Source organism: Colletotrichum higginsianum (genome assembly GCF_001672515.1).
Source record: "Colletotrichum higginsianum IMI 349063 chromosome 7 map unlocalized unitig_7, whole genome shotgun sequence".
NCBI lineage: Eukaryota > Fungi > Ascomycota > Sordariomycetes > Glomerellales > Glomerellaceae > Colletotrichum > Colletotrichum higginsianum.
Genome location: NW_017263917.1, coordinates 2,896,602 through 2,913,726, shown reverse-complemented (window position 1 = coordinate 2,913,726; position 17,125 = coordinate 2,896,602). Strand labels below are relative to the sequence as shown.

The window sequence follows — 17,125 nt, the reverse complement described above, 5'->3', positions numbered from 1 at the left end:
AGTCCTGCCGCTCCAACACCTTTCAGGTTCTTGCAGCCCACTTCATGACGGGGATTGACATGTTGCGAACCTCCCGATCGGGGAAGAGTAGCCCTCTTGGCATGGATCGCTGAGAGCCGCACCTCCATGGGCTCACTGTTCAGGGCGTGGCGCGATGTGTCCCGTGATCCACGACTCGCCTTGCCGATGTGCTTGATTATTCTCTTTACCCCGACCCACGGCAAGTCCGCAGACCTCTGGTTACAAGAAGTGATTTATAGTTACGGATAACCCGAGATCGATGCAAAACATATTAGTAGGTCAAGCCTAGTCCAATCTGTAAACTGCAGGTCAATGACACGATGCGTAGCAGCCTTTTTGGAGGAAGTCAACCCCGCCGGCCATTAGTAGGTTGGTGTACGATGTACGATGTACGGCGTGGTTCAAGGTTGCTTAGAACCATAATGAGATGGGGCCAGAAGATCATCAAAAGCAAAAACTAGCAAAGTTTTCAATCCGAAGTTGGATAATTGGATGCGGTACCATTGTTTAGGGTTAGGCTCTCAGAGTGCTGGTGCATTTGGTTTGTTCATAAACTGTGAAGATGCCTGAAGTTCCCGACGATCGCCTGCATGAAAGCAAGGGTGCTCGCATCGGCTGACTCAGCACCGAGCCGTCCTCAGACACGTGACCTTCGTGGGTGTTTCGCGCTAAGCCAACGGCGCCAATCGCACCGAAGACCCCACCTGCTCAATTCCGAGACGCGACTCTGCGCCTATGTTTTAGCTACCCACTCTACCCACCTTACTGTGATGATATGTCGACAAAGATGATGATGCATCCTGCCGCCTCGTAGGCATCGTGGCGTGCCCACGCACTGTTTCCCTCCTGGCCAACAGCCCTGGATCTGGGTCAAAGAAGACACAACGAGAAGAATGGCGGCCGAAATCATCAGTTTGCTCTCCTCCAGTCCGTCCGTTGGGGACCAACCGGCACCTCCACCATGTCGTCCTGCACAGCCCGCGGTTACTGCCGTCACGAAGGCGCTGACTTATGACGATGACGATGTATTCGACTTGACGGCCGATTCACCCGAGTTCGCTCCACAATCCTTGCCCCAACCCGGGCCTCCGGAGGCTTCACGTTCCCCTGGAACAGCACCCCGGGCCAAACGACCACGAGAAGAACAAGCTCCTGTGACCGCGCCCGTCTACTTCAACTCGGACGACTTCGACACAACTGTAGATCTAGAAAGTAGCCTACCCATCGATGAAGACGTGCATGAGGGGCTACGGAACACCAAGAGGCCGAGACTGTCGCTTTCTCGAAGCGGAAGCACTACGTCGATCAATCGATCGCATCCTCTCGCAGACCAGCCGGGGCATCCGCCCGTCAAGCAATCGAACGGTCTGCGGCAAGTTCACACTTTGGCAGATCCAATAGAGTTCTCTAGTTCACCCGGAATTGCATCCCGACCCGGAATTGCATCCCGACCGACAACGATTGCACAAGTGGCCAGCGAAGGCCCAGAATCCGACGACCCATTCGCTGCGCTGCCACCCTCCGCCCAGCTTCCACCCTCCGCCCAGCCTGTACCGAGCAGAGAGAGCCCCCCGAGGGTTGCTCCCACCGCTGTCGTCGCCCGTATAGACTATGACTTGAGCTCCGACGACCCCTTTGCAAGCTCGCCCCGCGCTCCAGCAAAGCCAGCCTCAAAGCCGTGCCCGATAGTCTTGGACGTCGATGGGGATGACGATCCATTTGCCAGTTCCCCAAGAAGAGTCCCGGTCGAGACGATGAAATTTCCAACTATCGGCAACACCGGAAATGTGATACCCAATGGAAAACAGAAAGTCGCCTCGCCGAGACGAAAGGCCAATTGGGACCCCATATCCAGCTCTGCGCCCGAACACAAGACGAGGAACGATCCGTTTGATAGCTCGCCGCCTCCGCCACGGAGGACTCTGACAAAGGCCGTCAGTCTAGTCATTGACCTCAGCGACTCCGACTCTGCACCCGTCAATGCCGTCGTCGACTCGGACGAAGAGTTTCCAGACCTCGATAATTTCGACGTCACCAAACTCAAAGCCCGGTTAGATACCCAGACGACGGTCTCTCGAGGCTCGTCCAAGACTGCGCCAAAACCCACCGCCAAGTCGACATCTGCCCGAGCCACGGCCAAGAGGTCGACGGATGATAAGGCGAGAGACAAAGAGGCAAAGGCCACAGAGCGAGAACAGGAAAGGGAGCGCAAGAGGCAAGAGAAGGAGGCGGCCAAGGAACAAAGGGCGAAGGAGAAGGAGCGCGCTGCTGCCCTTGCAGAAGTCAACAAAATCAGGACCGACAAGAAAGTGTCGACGCCGGAAATGATTGCGGATCTTCCATCGAGCTTAGCCACCGCTGTGACGCTACAGATACAAACATTGCTGAAGGACCTCGACGTCCAGTCTAACACATGGGACAGCCCGGTCGGCAACGTCGTCAAGTGGAGGAGGAAGGTCGCAAGCAGATTCAACGATGAGCTCAACCACTGGGAGCCAATTCCACTGCGCATCGAGCCCGACAAGTTCGCTCTCGTCATTGTTACTGCAGACGAGTTCGTGACTTATGCTCTCGGACCCGAAGGAAGTGATCTTGAGGCGCACGTCTTGAAGATGAAGCGCCACTTCCCGAAAGAGCAGCTCATTTACCTCATCGAAGGCCTCAATCCCTGGATGAGGAAGAATCGCAACGTCCGCAACCGACAATTTGCCTCTGCAGTGCGAAATCAAGGGGATGAGGCTGATGCTGACGATACCTCGACGACGAGTGCCCAATCACGGCGGAAGAAGAATAAACAGCCGCAGGAGTACATTGACGAGGACTCGGTTGAGGACGCCCTTCTCCAGTTGCAGGTGATGCACGGCGTGCTAATTCATCACACGAACGCGGCCGTTGAGACGGCGCAGTGGGTAGCCATCTTCACCCAGCACATCTCGACGGTGCCTTACCGCAAGCAGCGCGAGGCGACCAACGCGGCCGGCGCCGGCTTTTGCATGGAGACGGGCCAGGTCCGCACCGGCGAGGACGTCAAGGATACGTACGTCCGGATGCTGCAGGAGATTGTGCGCGTCACGCAGCCCATCGCCTATGGCATCGTGTCCGAGTTCGGGACGGTGCCGGAGCTGGTGAGGGCGTTCGAGGAGCGCGGGCCACTGTGCCTTGAAAACTGCCGGAAGAGCACGAATAAGGATGGCGGGTTCTCGGACCGGGCTGTCGGCAAGGCCGTGAGCAAGAGGATCTGCAAGGTGTTTACTGGACGGGATGAATGGAGTACGGATGTATAGGCTGCCGACAAGTTCGGCACTTGTTTTATGGATTATGACGCGGATCAAGTGGCTAGAAGCAACTCGCTCATGTTTTTTTTTTTTTTTTTTTGTTCGTGATACCCAGGTCAAGCAAGTCTCGGGAGGTCGAACTGACATTCAAGATCGGTGGGAAATGTCACAACATTAAATACTTGTAGTCGACGATTGTGTATAAATATCGCTTAGAATTAAGCTCTATCCCGAACCGAGCTGGCTACTGGAACCACATGTTTCTCCTTCGCTGTGCACCAAGCTCCAGCCATGCCGCCATAAATTGTAGTCCCACGAGAAGAGTTTTTGTTCTACACCCTGAGGCTAAGCCCTTGTTGAAAGGTCCGCCAAGGTGACTGCTGAGTACCGTCCCCAACTGGACGCAGGACAGGGGGATTCGAACCCCCCAGCACTCATCAGGTTGATGTATCGTGGTGAGTGACCACGATGACATCTTGGAAGCAACACAGTATGTCAAGTTCCAGACCAGCGAGGTGAAGTCAAGCCGGTTAGAATCCAGAATCCCGCGAGATGCTTGAGCCACAGTTAGCTTGGGTTCCCAAAACTCTCAGATATCAGGAAGAGAAAGGGTTGCGCTTTTTGTCAGACAGCGGTTGGACGAAGTTGTTTCCACATGTAGTTATTTCGGTACAGGTCTGTGAATATTCTTGCCTCATCATGAAAAGCGGTGGGTGTGTGGTGATTGTAGAGAGTAAAATGGATTGACATACCTTTTTAAAACAGTGGGAAGACTCGGTAGTAGACCGAAGGTCCGAAACATAGTCGAGGACCAAGAGATCCGCAACTCCAGTTTGAACCCGCAGGCTCGTCAAGTTGAGACCCGCAAGACGCATCGGACAGTAGAAGTAGAACTGACACAGTGCTGCCAAGAGGCTGAACAGAAGGAATAGACACAGAAGTTGCGGCGATCATCAGATCCAAGTCTCAATTTTTGCGTTTTCTAGACGCGGGCGCGAAGAACGAAATGATCGTCTTCTGCTTCTCGTCAAACTTTGCGCTACCGATGCCGCCACGGGTCTTTTTCAGGCCCGCGAGGTGTTCGGTGCAGTTGACCGCGACAGTCTGAAGAGACAGATGCGGCCATCTGACGGCCGGCAACGCGTCTAGCGACGCGCGCGCAAGGTCAGAAGCTACCGGCATCGACGTGATGCGAATCTCGACGAAGCCGGTGTTGCTCCACGACCATGGCCGCTGGGACTCCGAGTCGGGATCCACAGCAGCGAAGAGCCCGGGGCTGCAGAGAACGCTCGACAATACACCCAGGATGATTCCGTGGGCGACGATGACGATGCTCTCTGCGGCCCCACCGGGCTCCGCTTCGACGCAAGCGAAGATGGGAGCCAGGTACCCGTCAACGAACCGCTTGGCGCGCATGCGCATGGCATCAAGGTCCTCGGCGCCATCGTGTCTGGGTCGTGCTGCCCCAGACGCGGTGGTGCCTCCGAACTTCTGTCCCTCCCCCGTGCCGAAGTGCTTCTCCCGGAGATCGGAGAGCCGCACGACCTCGATGTCTCTCGCTGCAGAGTGATGCGAGGACGCAACGGCTTCCCTAACCGCGGCAGCGGTGGTAGAGGCACGACGTAGGGTCGAGGAAAAGATGTGCGTGATGCCGGCGGAGGCAGAAGCGGTTCGTGTGGCGAGGTGAGCGCCCAGGCGCCTGGCTTGCAGGACGCCGTGGGATGTCAGAGGCGAGTCGCGTGAGCCTGCACTGCAACACACACAAGCAGAACAGTTAGAAAGAGGGCGACTCTTTTTCCCTGGCCTGGGGGGAACCTGGTGGGGAAGAGAGAAACGCCCACGTCCGGAACTGATACGAGGTGGGTATGCGCGTACTAGAGCTTTGCAACATTGTCGACGGATTCGCTATGACGGACGAGGAAGAGGTGAATTGTGCCCATGGTGCACGCGAGAGCAACTACATGGGCGGACAAGTCGAGCCGGTCTGCCGTCGTTGTCCCTGGGAGGTTCGCGTCGGTTCTGACAGTAGGTGGGAAACAATGAAGGAACACGGGTGGTGATGAGGAAGGAAGAAGAGAAGACGGAAAGAAAACTCAGAGCGCTGTCGCGTTTTTTGTAGGCGCGTGGAGTGGAGAGCGCGCTTTGACGCATGCACCACTTAGTGCTTAACAGCATACTGTGCCTATGACGATATTTATTCACTATCTCTTTAGAGTATTCCATCTGCCCTGCATGGTCATGGGGAGGGTGGGTACAGCGCGTGTCAGTTAACCAATCAAACTCTAACTATCGCAGCCCGACGCGACGGGCGCGAAATTGAAATTGATGGCATTTCCTTCCGTCTTCATTCTGTCCGGTTCCATCATGTAGCCGAGAAATCAGTCCTGATCTACAGGCAAAAAGAGCAAACTGAACACGTGAAGGCGTTCTTTTCATTGCTCCCGGTTCCAATGATTATTTGCAGTCTGACATGACGGTAATTGTACCCCCGTACCCAGTTCCACGTCTCTACATCCAGACGACCCTTGCAACCGAAGGTAAACCAGGTCTAAAGCGGTAAGTCAAACTACCCCCATTTCGGCACCCCCCCCATCTCGGCACCCCCAGCCCCACCAAGCTACACCAAAACCTACTACTTTCTAGCACCCTTATAACTATAAACCTACTTATTATATTTAATATAAAATTATATATTTAAGTAAATAGTATGTAATATAGTATCTTTAAAAAGTAAATATGCTATTATTTCTATCTACTATATACTAATTATACTATAAATACTAATGTTAGTATCTACTAGTATTTTACTAGTAAACCTTAACATTTTTTAAAACATCTTTTATAATTTAAAGAAATTATATTAAAATATAAAAACTACTTATTATAGTATATTTCTATATAATTAGTATTATAATATAGAGCAATATAGTATACTACTATTAATAAGCTTAAAATAAAGAAGTTAGTTTTCTACTTATATTAATTTAGTAAGGAAAATTTATAAATAGCTATAAAAAAGCTATTAAGTAAGTAATATTAAATTAAACCTTATATAACTATAGTAGTACTCTATAAATACTTATAGTAGTTATTATATACTATTTAGCTTTAAATTTAAGTTATAAAGCTTATAAAAAGAAATATAGTATATTACTAGTAAAATACTACTTTTACTTTCTAACTACTAGTATATAGTAAGTATTAGCTAAACATATATAAAAATAGTAAATTTTAGTATATATAGTACTTAATTACTATAAATAATTTTAGTATAATTCTTAGTCTTAAAAGTAGGGTTATATAGTATGTATAGAAAGTAGTAGGTTTTAGTGTAGCTTGGTGGGGCTGGGGGTGCCGAGATGGGGGGGGTGCCGAAATGGGGGTAGTTTGACTTATCTTTGGAGGACCAGGGGATTCAACCAGCGATTCTTTGGCAAAGGTAACGAACGCTGAGGCATGGCCAGAAGTACTTGTAATGTCTCGACAGCATATAGGCATCAGACAAACGCCGGTCTGCTTCAGCCTCAGGCGGCTGACCGCACCCAAACCTCCCACCCGCGCGTCGAACTCCCTAGACCTCAGACCTGACCCGTCATGAACCGTATCTTCTTCATCTCCTCCTCCGCACATGGTATCGGAAAGGCAGTGTAGTCATGACACATGAGACTACCTTGCTCAACCCATAGATAATCATCTGCCGGTCTGTTTGTTAGCTGGTGGCGTCTTGTGTCTTTGGTTGTCGACAGTTGCAGACAGGCAGGCATCCTTACCAATTTTGACTACGGCGTCGACCACCCCCCACTCACTATCGCATCTGCACTTCATCTTGCCCAACGCGGCCCGGTACTCGCACGCCGAGCAAGACTTGTCGAAAAACCCGCTAGAGAGTAGAGGCGAGCACGGTCAGCCAACAGTTCCAGAGAAAGGACGTGACGGGGCGACCCTCAATCAGTACATCGAAAGACGGAAACCGCGGGGCATAATCGATGCTTACTCTCTTGCGTACGTGATTGCCCCGTCAGTGTTCGCGAAGCACGCGAACAGCGGCATCCACGAACATTTGTCCGCGTCCGGTGTGAGGCATCTGGCCACCACGTACGGCGACGTCTTCTTGTACTTTTTGAAGTTGATAACCCTGGGATCGAAGAAGCGCACGTCGTAGCAGCTCTTGATGAAGCCACGCTCAGTCTGCTCGGAGCGTTGTATTACGTGGCTAGTGGGCGACTCTGGTGGTGCTGCCATTGTCCCGCCGCCTGCCAGCAGCATGAAGAGGAGACTCGACACCAGTAGTCTCATCCTTTTCCCCTCTTTTTGCTGCTTGAAGCGGTTGGGGAACAGTGGGCTCGGAAAGCGAGGAAGACACGACGGGTCCGAAAGCCGGTTCGATGGGACAGTAAAGGCTTTCCGTAACTGTGATGCGACAACAAGCGGCGGGCAGAGTTGGGAATCCTGAACATGTGGTCTTTTATCAAGGTCCCAGTAGATGCAAAGGATGGTTCAGGGAACCAGACCTGGTTTGGCACCTGAACTTGTGTCACACCCAGTTCTCCCGTGGCACACGAGAGTTTCGACAACAAAGGGCCATGATGACACGAAGAGCTTTGGATTCGCTGATCACCTCTTGGTATCACAAAACATGCCGTTCTGCGGATAGGCATTGGCCCTGAAGCGCGTCGCTCAATCCCTGCATGCGGCGAACCCGCAACCTCCGGCTTCTTGCCATAGACATAATTGACCATCATGTACCCGTGCGTTTCCCTCGAACGCAGATCCTGGCGCATCGTCACGGGAAAGATCTAGTGCTTGTCCCTGGGCCATTGCAGCATGTTGTTCTTCGTCAAAAGGGTGTAACCCAAGCTGGGTTGATAGCTAGGCTAGCACAAGAGACAGGCAGGGAGGAGGAGAAAAACCCCCTTAACAAACACAAGACTTGGCTTTGATAACATCATCTATTATTAGTTAGATATAACGCCTGACGAAAAACAACCCTCCTGGCAGCCCTTGCAGTCAGACAGGCTGAGTTGCGCGTCAACAGAGCTGAAAGACATGACTTACGGTCACTTTTTATGACGCTGGGCTACTGACCCACACGTCTCAAGCGTGTAGGAGGGAAGCAAATCACAAGTGAAGCAAAAGGCAAAAGCAAAGTAGCTGTTGAAGTAGAGGTTATAACACGCATAAAGGGCACTTTGGAGGTGGTTGAAAATAGGATTCATCAGCCGCTGTCTCCAGCCTCGATAACTAACAAGAGGGATATCAAGTCTCGAGATCATTTAGTTGGCATCCTCTCCCCTGTGGTCACAGAGATCTGTCAGGCAAGCCTCGTAGGGGTTCAGGGTTCTAAATAGAGTAGAAACATCGACAGCAACAGGCAACAAGACAACATGCAGATTATGCTTTGACATCAGACAATGTTATTTTATTATCTTTTGCTTAAAAGAGCTTGTTTGGCCTGTCTCAAAATCCAGCCTGAGAGCTACTACCTGCATCCGCAACTGGCCTCGGTACAGCATACACCTTCTTGGCAGCAGCCGATACAGTGTTGGACATCTCCGCATAACCCAACGTCTTTGAATTGTCGCGTTTCAAGTGTGCCGAGAGAGCTGGTTCCAGCAAGGCCTGCAGGCAGGACTGCAACTGCCGAAGCAAGAGTTGAAAAGAACAAGAGGTTGGTAAAGATCATGATGAAATGATGAAATAAAACTGGACAACAAGCTATTGCACTAGATTAGTAAAATGTTCTATTGACTGTTTTACTAGCATGTGAATCATTGGGGAGGACTAACCTAGCTGTAGTAAGAAGGAAAGAGTAGTAGGATCCGGGCAGACGGTTGAATGAAGGGCTATGGCGATGAAGACTGGACGATGTGAAATGCGATCTATTAGAGAATGGTGCATTTATATGCGATCTGGTGATCCGGCGAGTCATAACGGGTAAACGGCTTGCAAAAGATTGGTTCCTGGGTCTACCTGTATGCTCAGGGGAGAGTGCCCCGGTCATGAGTCAGATACACTCGTATGAATGACACGGGTCCATAGTCGATCCGACTGGGGGTCTGTAAAGAACCTGTCATTAGCGGCAGGCGTTGACTTGCAGTCCTACTGGCTTTGACGGCGACCTAAGGGGAATTCGGCAGGTTTCATTCCAGACAGGAAGTGTTTGATCGACCGTCTCTTGGATTACTTACCGATACTAACAGTTTTTTTATTTCGGATTCGGGTCCGTCGAGCGATACTGTGTGCGTCGTGCTTACAACGGAGGCTTGCCTTTCACTGCTACTCAACCAGTAGGAGAACGTGGTCGGCAAACCAAAGACTGAAGTCTTGCTCTTGCAACAACGCCCGCTCCGAGTCAAGGATCTCGCTTTGAGTAAGACTTTGTGTGGTCTCGAAAACCAAACGAATTTCTTGGGTTACTACATATGTGATGATTAGCCACAGTCAAGAAAAGACATAGTACAAACCCCACAATGCGCCCATAACAATGTGAATTAGTTAGCTGTTTCTCGCTGCATCAGTTTACCTAGATCGTGGTGAGACGCTGATGCCTACACAAAGAAAGTTGCTGCTTCTTACCCTTGCCATCAATGTCATATAGCGTGTAAACGTAATGCTCCTAAGCGTTGCGGTCTGACAGGCTGGATTGCGCGTCAGAAGAGCTGAAAGGCATGGCTCAAGTCAGTGACTTCTTGTGACGCAAGGCTGAAGGGCCAGCTGGGTCGCTGACCTACACGTCTCAAGCGTGTAGGGAAGCAGGTGTAACAAGTAAAACAAAAGGCAAAGGCAAATCATAAGCAAGAGGCAGGTGAAATCAAGTGTGTATCTTTACAGTTGAACCTTGCTTGGGGGAAGTTGACTTTGTGTAATGCTATGTACTCCATAGACATGTAGATCTGCACCTGCTGGCAGTTAAAAGTCGCTGCTCTCACACAAGGCATCAGCTAGTTTGGGATTTGCTGCCTATCTACTTAAAGATAACAAGTTTGTAAACCAAGATTTTTAAACAGGCACAGTTTAACCAATTCTACAACAAGGTACAACTGTTAGTCAGGATTGACGCACTTCAAGCTGGCACGTAACAGACAAAAAACCATACCTCAAATAGCCATGCGTTCAGTCCTTAAATAGAACCCATGAACTCCAGAGCGAATAATCGCGCATCAGCAAGGGCAGCAACTCGGTGCGGAACTACCAATCGCGCATACTCCTCGCTCATGATTGTGTCTCTGAACACCCTGATGCTCTCATACTTCACAAGGTCCACTTCATCCCACTGATCCTCCTCTAGCCCTAACACCTTGCCCACCATCTTGCCTGCAAATGGGACTCGACTGCTGCTCATCGTCGGAAGCGCAAAAAAGGCAGGTACATAGCGTTGTTGCCATGCCTCTTGGCCGCTGCAGGAAGGGAGAGAGAGGATTTCGGCCGAAGTAGAAGGATCGTAGACTGCGACGGGCCGAAATTTGAGAAGATTAAGCATATAGACAGGCTTGTCAGGGTCGATGGATGCAATGGCTTCTTCGATTGCCGAAGTGTCTGTGAGCTCTGTGGCAGGCATTGCAAGTCTTGAATATGAGTTTTTTTATTTGAAAGAGTCGGATGGGAATATGAATACGTTTGGACCAACGTTCAACTCCCCTTTCTCAACTGGCTGTTATAACAGAGGAATTTACCAGCTGAGAACAACCACTTGACTGAGGAGTACACTCTGACCGAATCGCAAAGCAAGGGTTGAGTAATCTAACCCGCTAAGCCGAGACTCTTTCGGCTTTTAATTACGTGTACTGTTGTCCATCAAATCCCGCCTACTCAGCTCTCTAGCCGATCACGAAATTAACGTAGTCCTTAGCACTCCACTACACTCAATCATGGACTTGTTACATAAACAAGCCGAGAAATTGATAACCTACTTCATCTTTATGAGGACATATCTGGGGTCAGTTGGCCAACACACGTGCTAAGAGGCTGCCTTACTGACTGGCGGCGGTGTGGTCCTTACGTAACGGCTGCCGAGATCTAGGGAGTTCAGAGCGCTAATTCGACTTGGTTTTTATTGTTGAGCTTTGACGACGGGGAAAGTATGTAACATGTCCGACCAAACTATGTAACATGTCCGACAAAACTGACAAACTCCTTCTACGCAAGTTTTCAGCTTACGACATTCTGAGGGTTACATGCTGGCGGCCAACAATCGAGGCGAAAACGGGACGGAAACTCGGATCAAGTACCTATGCATCTACTGTTGAGGTTTCAGTCCTCCGATGCTTAATTGTTTTACTTCCGAGCCCGTTTCCCAACCACCACAATTTCCTACCGGCACCGTCGACACCATAGCCCCTTATCTCATTCCCTTTAGTGACTCATTAGGTGCCTAGAGTCGGAGTACCTAGCCTCAACATTCTATTGACAGAAAATCTCATCGCGGATTGCTGGCTGTAGCATTGGGCTGCTTTTTTCAGATCTTTGCTGTTGCTGGTAGCTTATAGAGCCTAGTCAGTCTCAACTTCTGCGTAATGGCTCATGATTTAGTGTCATGAAGCTCGCTATGAACCTTGAGACCTCTCAAAGGATGATGCGGTATTGCAGAAAGCTGGAGGTGATAGACGCAGTGGAGTTCGACCTTTGCAAACCAGGTTTAGTCACCATTGCCATCAAAGCGAGACTGCATCTGGGCCTCTCACCCATCGTCTGCCAGAGCGGAGCCGACATCATCGCCATCGCCTTCTTCCTATCAGGTCGTGTCTCGACGCCAGCAACCATTTCCTCAACCTAGATGGATCTATCAATAAGCCCCTGATAGAAGACTGGAAGAGCCTACGGCATTTGGTGATGCGCCAATGACCTCTCCTTCGGGCCCTTGGGCCGAGGTACCAGACTCGGAAGATACATGCGGAGCCCTTACCATGATAGGTGGCGCCATTACGGGCCGCGCCGCAGCGGATGTCTTTTGTGTGGGCGGACAGCTCGTGATCACCAGTTGACGATGGCCATGAGTTCTTGGAATGAGAAGAATTAGAAGATCCAAACGGCAAGATCAAGGCAGTCTTATCCCAGCCGGAGGCGACGACTGACAGGTAGGTCAAGGACTTGGTCTGCGCCGAGCTGCAGGTTGGCATCACAGTTGAATCTGCAATCCATACTCTGAAATCTCAGACCGATTCCACCTAATGCCACCACTCCCAGGACCAATGTAGTGTCAGTGGATTCTATCGTTGCCATCTCCTTTCAATTTCTTGTGGTGGGGCCATTGTCTCGATGTATCCCAACCTCTTGTTGTTAAAAATGAGAAATAGGAGACGCAATTGGTGCAGGTACGGATTCGTCTCTTACACTCTGCTATGAAGTTGTCTACTAGAACGTCACTTTACGTTAGTGATAATCCAACGGGAACTTCAGTTGCGTGTCTGCAACCGACTCCGAGTTTTATTACACATCGACTTGGGCCATCTTGGAGCACTGGGCCTGCCGGACATAACAAGAAGCCCTAGAGGACGTGGGGTTTCTCCAGCCGGTCATCAACATAAAGGGTTGGGTCCATTGGCTCGGAATTCTATGCCACTGCCATGAACGGTACCGCGAGTGGATGCGTATCCTTGCCTCATATCAGGAAAAAAGGGAGCCGAGTCCTTGAACCGATATCGGGTCACGGAGTTGTGAGGTTACCGTGATTGCGGGGCAGATGTCTAATACTCCCGGCCTGTTCCTTGTGGAAAGCGATGGGCTTTTGTCAACCGGCAAAACAAACATCTGAAAGAGCAGTTATACCAATTGAATAGCCTTGATGTTTTCACCGACTGTGACGAGCTGGTTTTGCCAAGTGTTGCACTAAACCAGTATCTGCATCGCAATGTCTCTGTGCTGTTGGCGAAGCGTCCTAGCCCTCCATTTCATCGGCTTGACCTCCAGGGTACTCTTGGCTAGGCAAAGCTCTCTTCATCCCCGCACTTTTTCACTCTATCTCAATCCTCGATAAGTTTTTGAGAATGTCTTGGCATGTCACCACGGACATGTTCATACCGAGATGTCGGGACCGGGTCCGCTTCGGTGGGCCAAGAAAAGATGGCGACTGGCCGGGCAAATCTCGCGTCATTCAGAATCTGCAAGCGAAAGCGAGTGTGGCCCCCAATCAAGTGGCCAGCGCCTCGACTCCCAGTCGGGGCCAGCCCGATATCACGTAAGTAATAATACGAAGTTGGGCTAGCCGCCGCGAACAGAGGTGAACCGCCATGTGAGCTATCCCATGCTCTTATCGGTAGTGCAGTCTTGGCTGCATTAAAGTTATGGGCCTCCGCGGGTTTAACACAACAGCGGTTGACGTGATAAGAGAGAATTGCGGACTCGGAGCACCTGCACATAAACATGCATGGGAAATATAAGGAAGGGCCCGGGGGAAACGGAAACTTTGCCATTGCCCTGCGGATATTCTGGTTTCGGACAGAACCTCTCGCCACTTGATCCGAGTCTCGAAAACAAGATGGCGAACACAAAGGCATCGGTCGTCTCTACATCCGCCGTAGATGATGACGCCCCCTCGTCCGTCGCCGCCACCGGTCGGGGCGTTGATGCTTCGAAGCTCGACAGGCCTCGGGTCTTGGAGGATGACAAGTCGGACGACGGACTGAAGACGAACGACCCCGAGCGAAACGAATCCGAAGACGAGAGGCAGCTTGTGAACGGGGCTGTGGTGATTAGAGACGGTAACCCAACAATGGCTTTATAACTCTAACCAACTGGCTTCAGTTTGGCTGATCCGTCAAGCATAGGCAACGACGTTGCAAGATACGTTGTCAGCACCCAGGACGATGGCGACGCCTCCTGCACGTTTAGATCTTTCATCATCGGCTCTGGTAAACATACGCCTTGAGGCCCCGGCCGGCTTTTTCTTGCAGCTAACCTTGGGAAGGTCTCACCGCACTGGCGGCTTGCATCAACCAAATGTTTGTCCCTGGGCTCTCTTCACAAGCATGACTTTTATTGACATCAGCCCCAGTTACTTCTACAAGCCTGTAGACGTCTCTTTTGCCTCCGTGTAAGTTACATTGTCCATTACCCACCCCAACTTAACAGACAGTGAAGGCTGACAGAACAGCTTTCTCTGCTTGATGGCCTATGTAATTGGCGTCACATGGTCCGTCGTGCTCCCCCGCCGCCATCACGTCGAGCAATACCTCCCATCGCAAGCGAAATGGCTCGGGCCCGTGGTTCACTTTATCAACCCCGGTCACTTCGGCTTGAAGGAGCACGCCGTCGCCTCGATCCTGTCGACTTCAAGTGGCAACGGCGCTGCCATCGTTCAGGTCTTTGGCGCAGAACGGCTGTGAGTGCCTATTGTCGATGGTGTTACAAGGCGACACTGACAAGATAATGGCTAGCTTCTACAACCGAAACACTGACGCCGCTACTGCCATTCTTACCGTCTTTTCTGCCTCAATCTTCGGTTATGGTCTCGTAGGCATTTTGAGATCTATCCTCGTTCATCGTGAGTGCGACTCATAATCAAGCTTTCGGACGAACCTGACACGCAACAGCGAGCGAAATGGTATGGTGGCAATGTCTTCCCATGATCTCGATCTACCAGACTCTTCACCGCGAGCCTGAAGGGAACAACAAGGACAGACTTCGCATGTTCGGCTTCACTTCCATCGGCATGTTCATCTGGGAACCCATCGCGTCGTACATCTGGCCTTGGCTCAACGGCATCTCGATCCCCTGCCTCGCTTCCATGAAGGCAGCACCGCCGACCCGAAAGGTCCTCATGACAATCTTTGGCGGCATCTCCTCCAACGAGGGCCAGGGCATCCTCAACTTCTCTCTCGACTGGCAGTACATCACATCCCGGTATATGTCCCTCCCGCTTCTGCAGCAGGCCAATTCGTGGGTGGGCATCGTGCTCTCCTACATCATGTGCTTCAGCCTCTACTACGGCGGGGCCTGGGGCGCCAAAAAGTTCCCGTTCATGTCGACGGCCATGTTTGATGGCAAGACGGGGAAGGTGTACAACCAGACCGCCGTCTTTGGCCAGAACGCAATCTTGGACCCCGAGGCGCTGGAGATCCACGGCCTCCCTCGGTTGACGGCATCCAACGTATGGGCGAACATGGCGGCGATGGCAGCAATTGGAGCCCTGCTAACCCACATCTCGCTGTTCTACGGACCTCTGTAAGTTTACCTGAGGCAAGATATCTGGCGGAGGGTTGTGCTGATTCAAACAGTATCAAACGATCACTGAAGCAGGCCTGGAAGAAAGAGGAGACTGACCCCCACTACAAGATCATGCAAGAGAAGTACAAAGATGTCCCGATGTGGTGGTACATCGCTATTCTGCTTGTTGGTTTCTTCACTGGTCTAGGTGCCGTCATCAAGGGCAATACCACTCTCGACGCCTGGGCTTACGTCTGCGCTATTGTGAGTCTGATTCCCATGCGTGGTGTCTCCTTTTGCTAACAGGGGGACCAGCTCCTCGGATGCATTGTTGCGCCTTTCTCGCTCTGCTTGTACGGGTTGCTCGGCACCAGTGTCGCGACGAACAACCTATCCAAGATGCTTTGCGGTGTCCTCCAGCCTGGGAAGCCCGTGGCAAATCTCTACTTCTCCATGTTTAGTCACGAGGTCACAGTGCTTTCGGTGTTCTTGTCAACAGATCTCAAGATGGCCCAATACCTCAAGATCCCTTGGAGGACCATGTTCCTTCTTCAGACGTGGGGAAGTTTGTTTGGAACTGCTTTGAACTACGTCATCATGGACACCATTGTTGCCAACCGGCGAGAGATTCTTCTCGACCCCATCGGGAACCAAGTTGTAAGTCTTCTAGTTGAGGTATCTCGATGTGTCATAGAGATAGGTGCTAACGGGATCTCAGTGGAGCGGACGCAAGATTCAGTCCCTGAACACTACTGCCGTGACCTGGTCTCTTGCCAAGTATGTTTACGGCTTCGGGAAAGACGGATATGGATGGTAAGTCACAAATCGCCTGTCTGTTCATTCTACATGCCTAACCCTCAGGGCAGGATCCCGCTCTCTATCGTCATTGGAGCCGCCATCCCCGTCATCCTCTGGCTCGTGTCGCGCAAGTACAAGACGATCTACGGCTGGGAGGTCCGCAAGCTCGTCACCCCCGTGATATTCCACAACGCCTCTGAGACGACGTCGGGTACGACGTCCGTGATTTGGTCTCAAGTTGCGACCGGACTATGGTCTCAATGGTATATGCGTCTGCGCCACCCGGCCTGGTTTGGAAAGTACAACTACATCGTAGGCGGCGGTCTCGACGCTGGCGCCAAGGTCATGATGTTCATCCTGACCTTTGCTGTTGCTGGCGGTTCAGGAAAGGAGGTCCCCTTCCCTACGGTGAATAATTCCACAGACCTATCCTCAGTTCAAGAGACTAATTCGACGATAGTGGTGGGGCAACCCCAATTCGAGCTCGAAGCAGTACGCCGACTATTGTGGCACTGGCTGATGGACAAAGGATTAGTGGACGAATAGGTGCCTGCCAACTAGACAGAGCCCAATATGAAGGGGTGTAAATAGACAATGTGTCACAGACTTATAGTCGTCAGTCTATTGTAGCTAAGACTGAGTAACAATTCAACAAGTCTAGGGTGTCCAACTGTATCCCCTTTCCGAAGTTCTGAGAGACCACTTGACGGATTTGACGGAATCGCATTGCATCAAGGGTCATACCGATTGGACGCCGCCGGTGTGACGGATTCGGCGTCGTTTCCCCGCTATGAATCATAGTGGCTCACTGAGAGCGTATTGGGCCTGCATGTGATTTGAAGAGAATTTCGAAAACTGCCGGTTTGGGTAAAACCTCCAAACTGCCACCG

At 51.2% G+C, this 17,125-nt stretch overlaps 5 protein-coding genes across 5 annotated transcripts; 2 read left to right on the top strand and 3 right to left on the bottom strand.

Annotated features, from left to right (window-relative positions):
- Positions 1-914: 914 nt before the first annotated feature.
- On the top strand, positions 915-3,305 carry CH63R_10586 (ERCC4 domain-containing protein; the record flags this gene model as incomplete). The annotated part of the gene is made up of 1 exon (XM_018305560.1): positions 915-3,305. The coding sequence occupies one exon, from the start codon at positions 915-917 to the stop codon at positions 3,303-3,305; it is 2,391 nt and encodes a 796-aa protein (XP_018154984.1).
- A 957-nt stretch (positions 3,306-4,262) lies between these two features.
- On the bottom strand, positions 4,263-5,187 carry CH63R_10585 (Phosphoglycerate mutase; the record flags this gene model as incomplete). Its single annotated transcript, XM_018305559.1, has 2 exons — positions 4,263-5,041; positions 5,172-5,187. The coding sequence occupies 2 exons, from the start codon at positions 5,185-5,187 to the stop codon at positions 4,263-4,265; spliced, it is 795 nt and encodes a 264-aa protein (XP_018154983.1).
- Positions 5,188-6,874: 1,687 nt separating this feature from the next.
- CH63R_10584 (uncharacterized protein) lies at positions 6,875-7,562 on the bottom strand (the record flags this gene model as incomplete). Its single annotated transcript, XM_018305558.1, has 3 exons — positions 6,875-6,990; positions 7,103-7,176; positions 7,291-7,562. 3 exons carry the CDS (start codon positions 7,560-7,562, stop codon positions 6,875-6,877), a joined length of 462 nt encoding a protein of 153 aa, XP_018154982.1.
- A 2,854-nt stretch (positions 7,563-10,416) lies between these two features.
- Positions 10,417-10,854, bottom strand: CH63R_10583 (uncharacterized protein; the record flags this gene model as incomplete). The annotated part of the gene is made up of 1 exon (XM_018305557.1): positions 10,417-10,854. One exon carries the CDS (start codon positions 10,852-10,854, stop codon positions 10,417-10,419), a length of 438 nt encoding a protein of 145 aa, XP_018154981.1.
- A 2,916-nt stretch (positions 10,855-13,770) lies between these two features.
- Positions 13,771-16,755, top strand: CH63R_10582 (Oligopeptide transporter 8; the record flags this gene model as incomplete). Its single annotated transcript, XM_018305556.1, has 12 exons — positions 13,771-13,993; positions 14,060-14,143; positions 14,200-14,233; positions 14,281-14,325; positions 14,386-14,613; positions 14,669-14,775; positions 14,825-15,455; positions 15,509-15,701; positions 15,744-16,094; positions 16,156-16,250; positions 16,304-16,643; positions 16,696-16,755. 12 exons carry the CDS (start codon positions 13,771-13,773, stop codon positions 16,753-16,755), a joined length of 2,391 nt encoding a protein of 796 aa, XP_018154980.1.
- Positions 16,756-17,125: the final 370 nt, after the last annotated feature.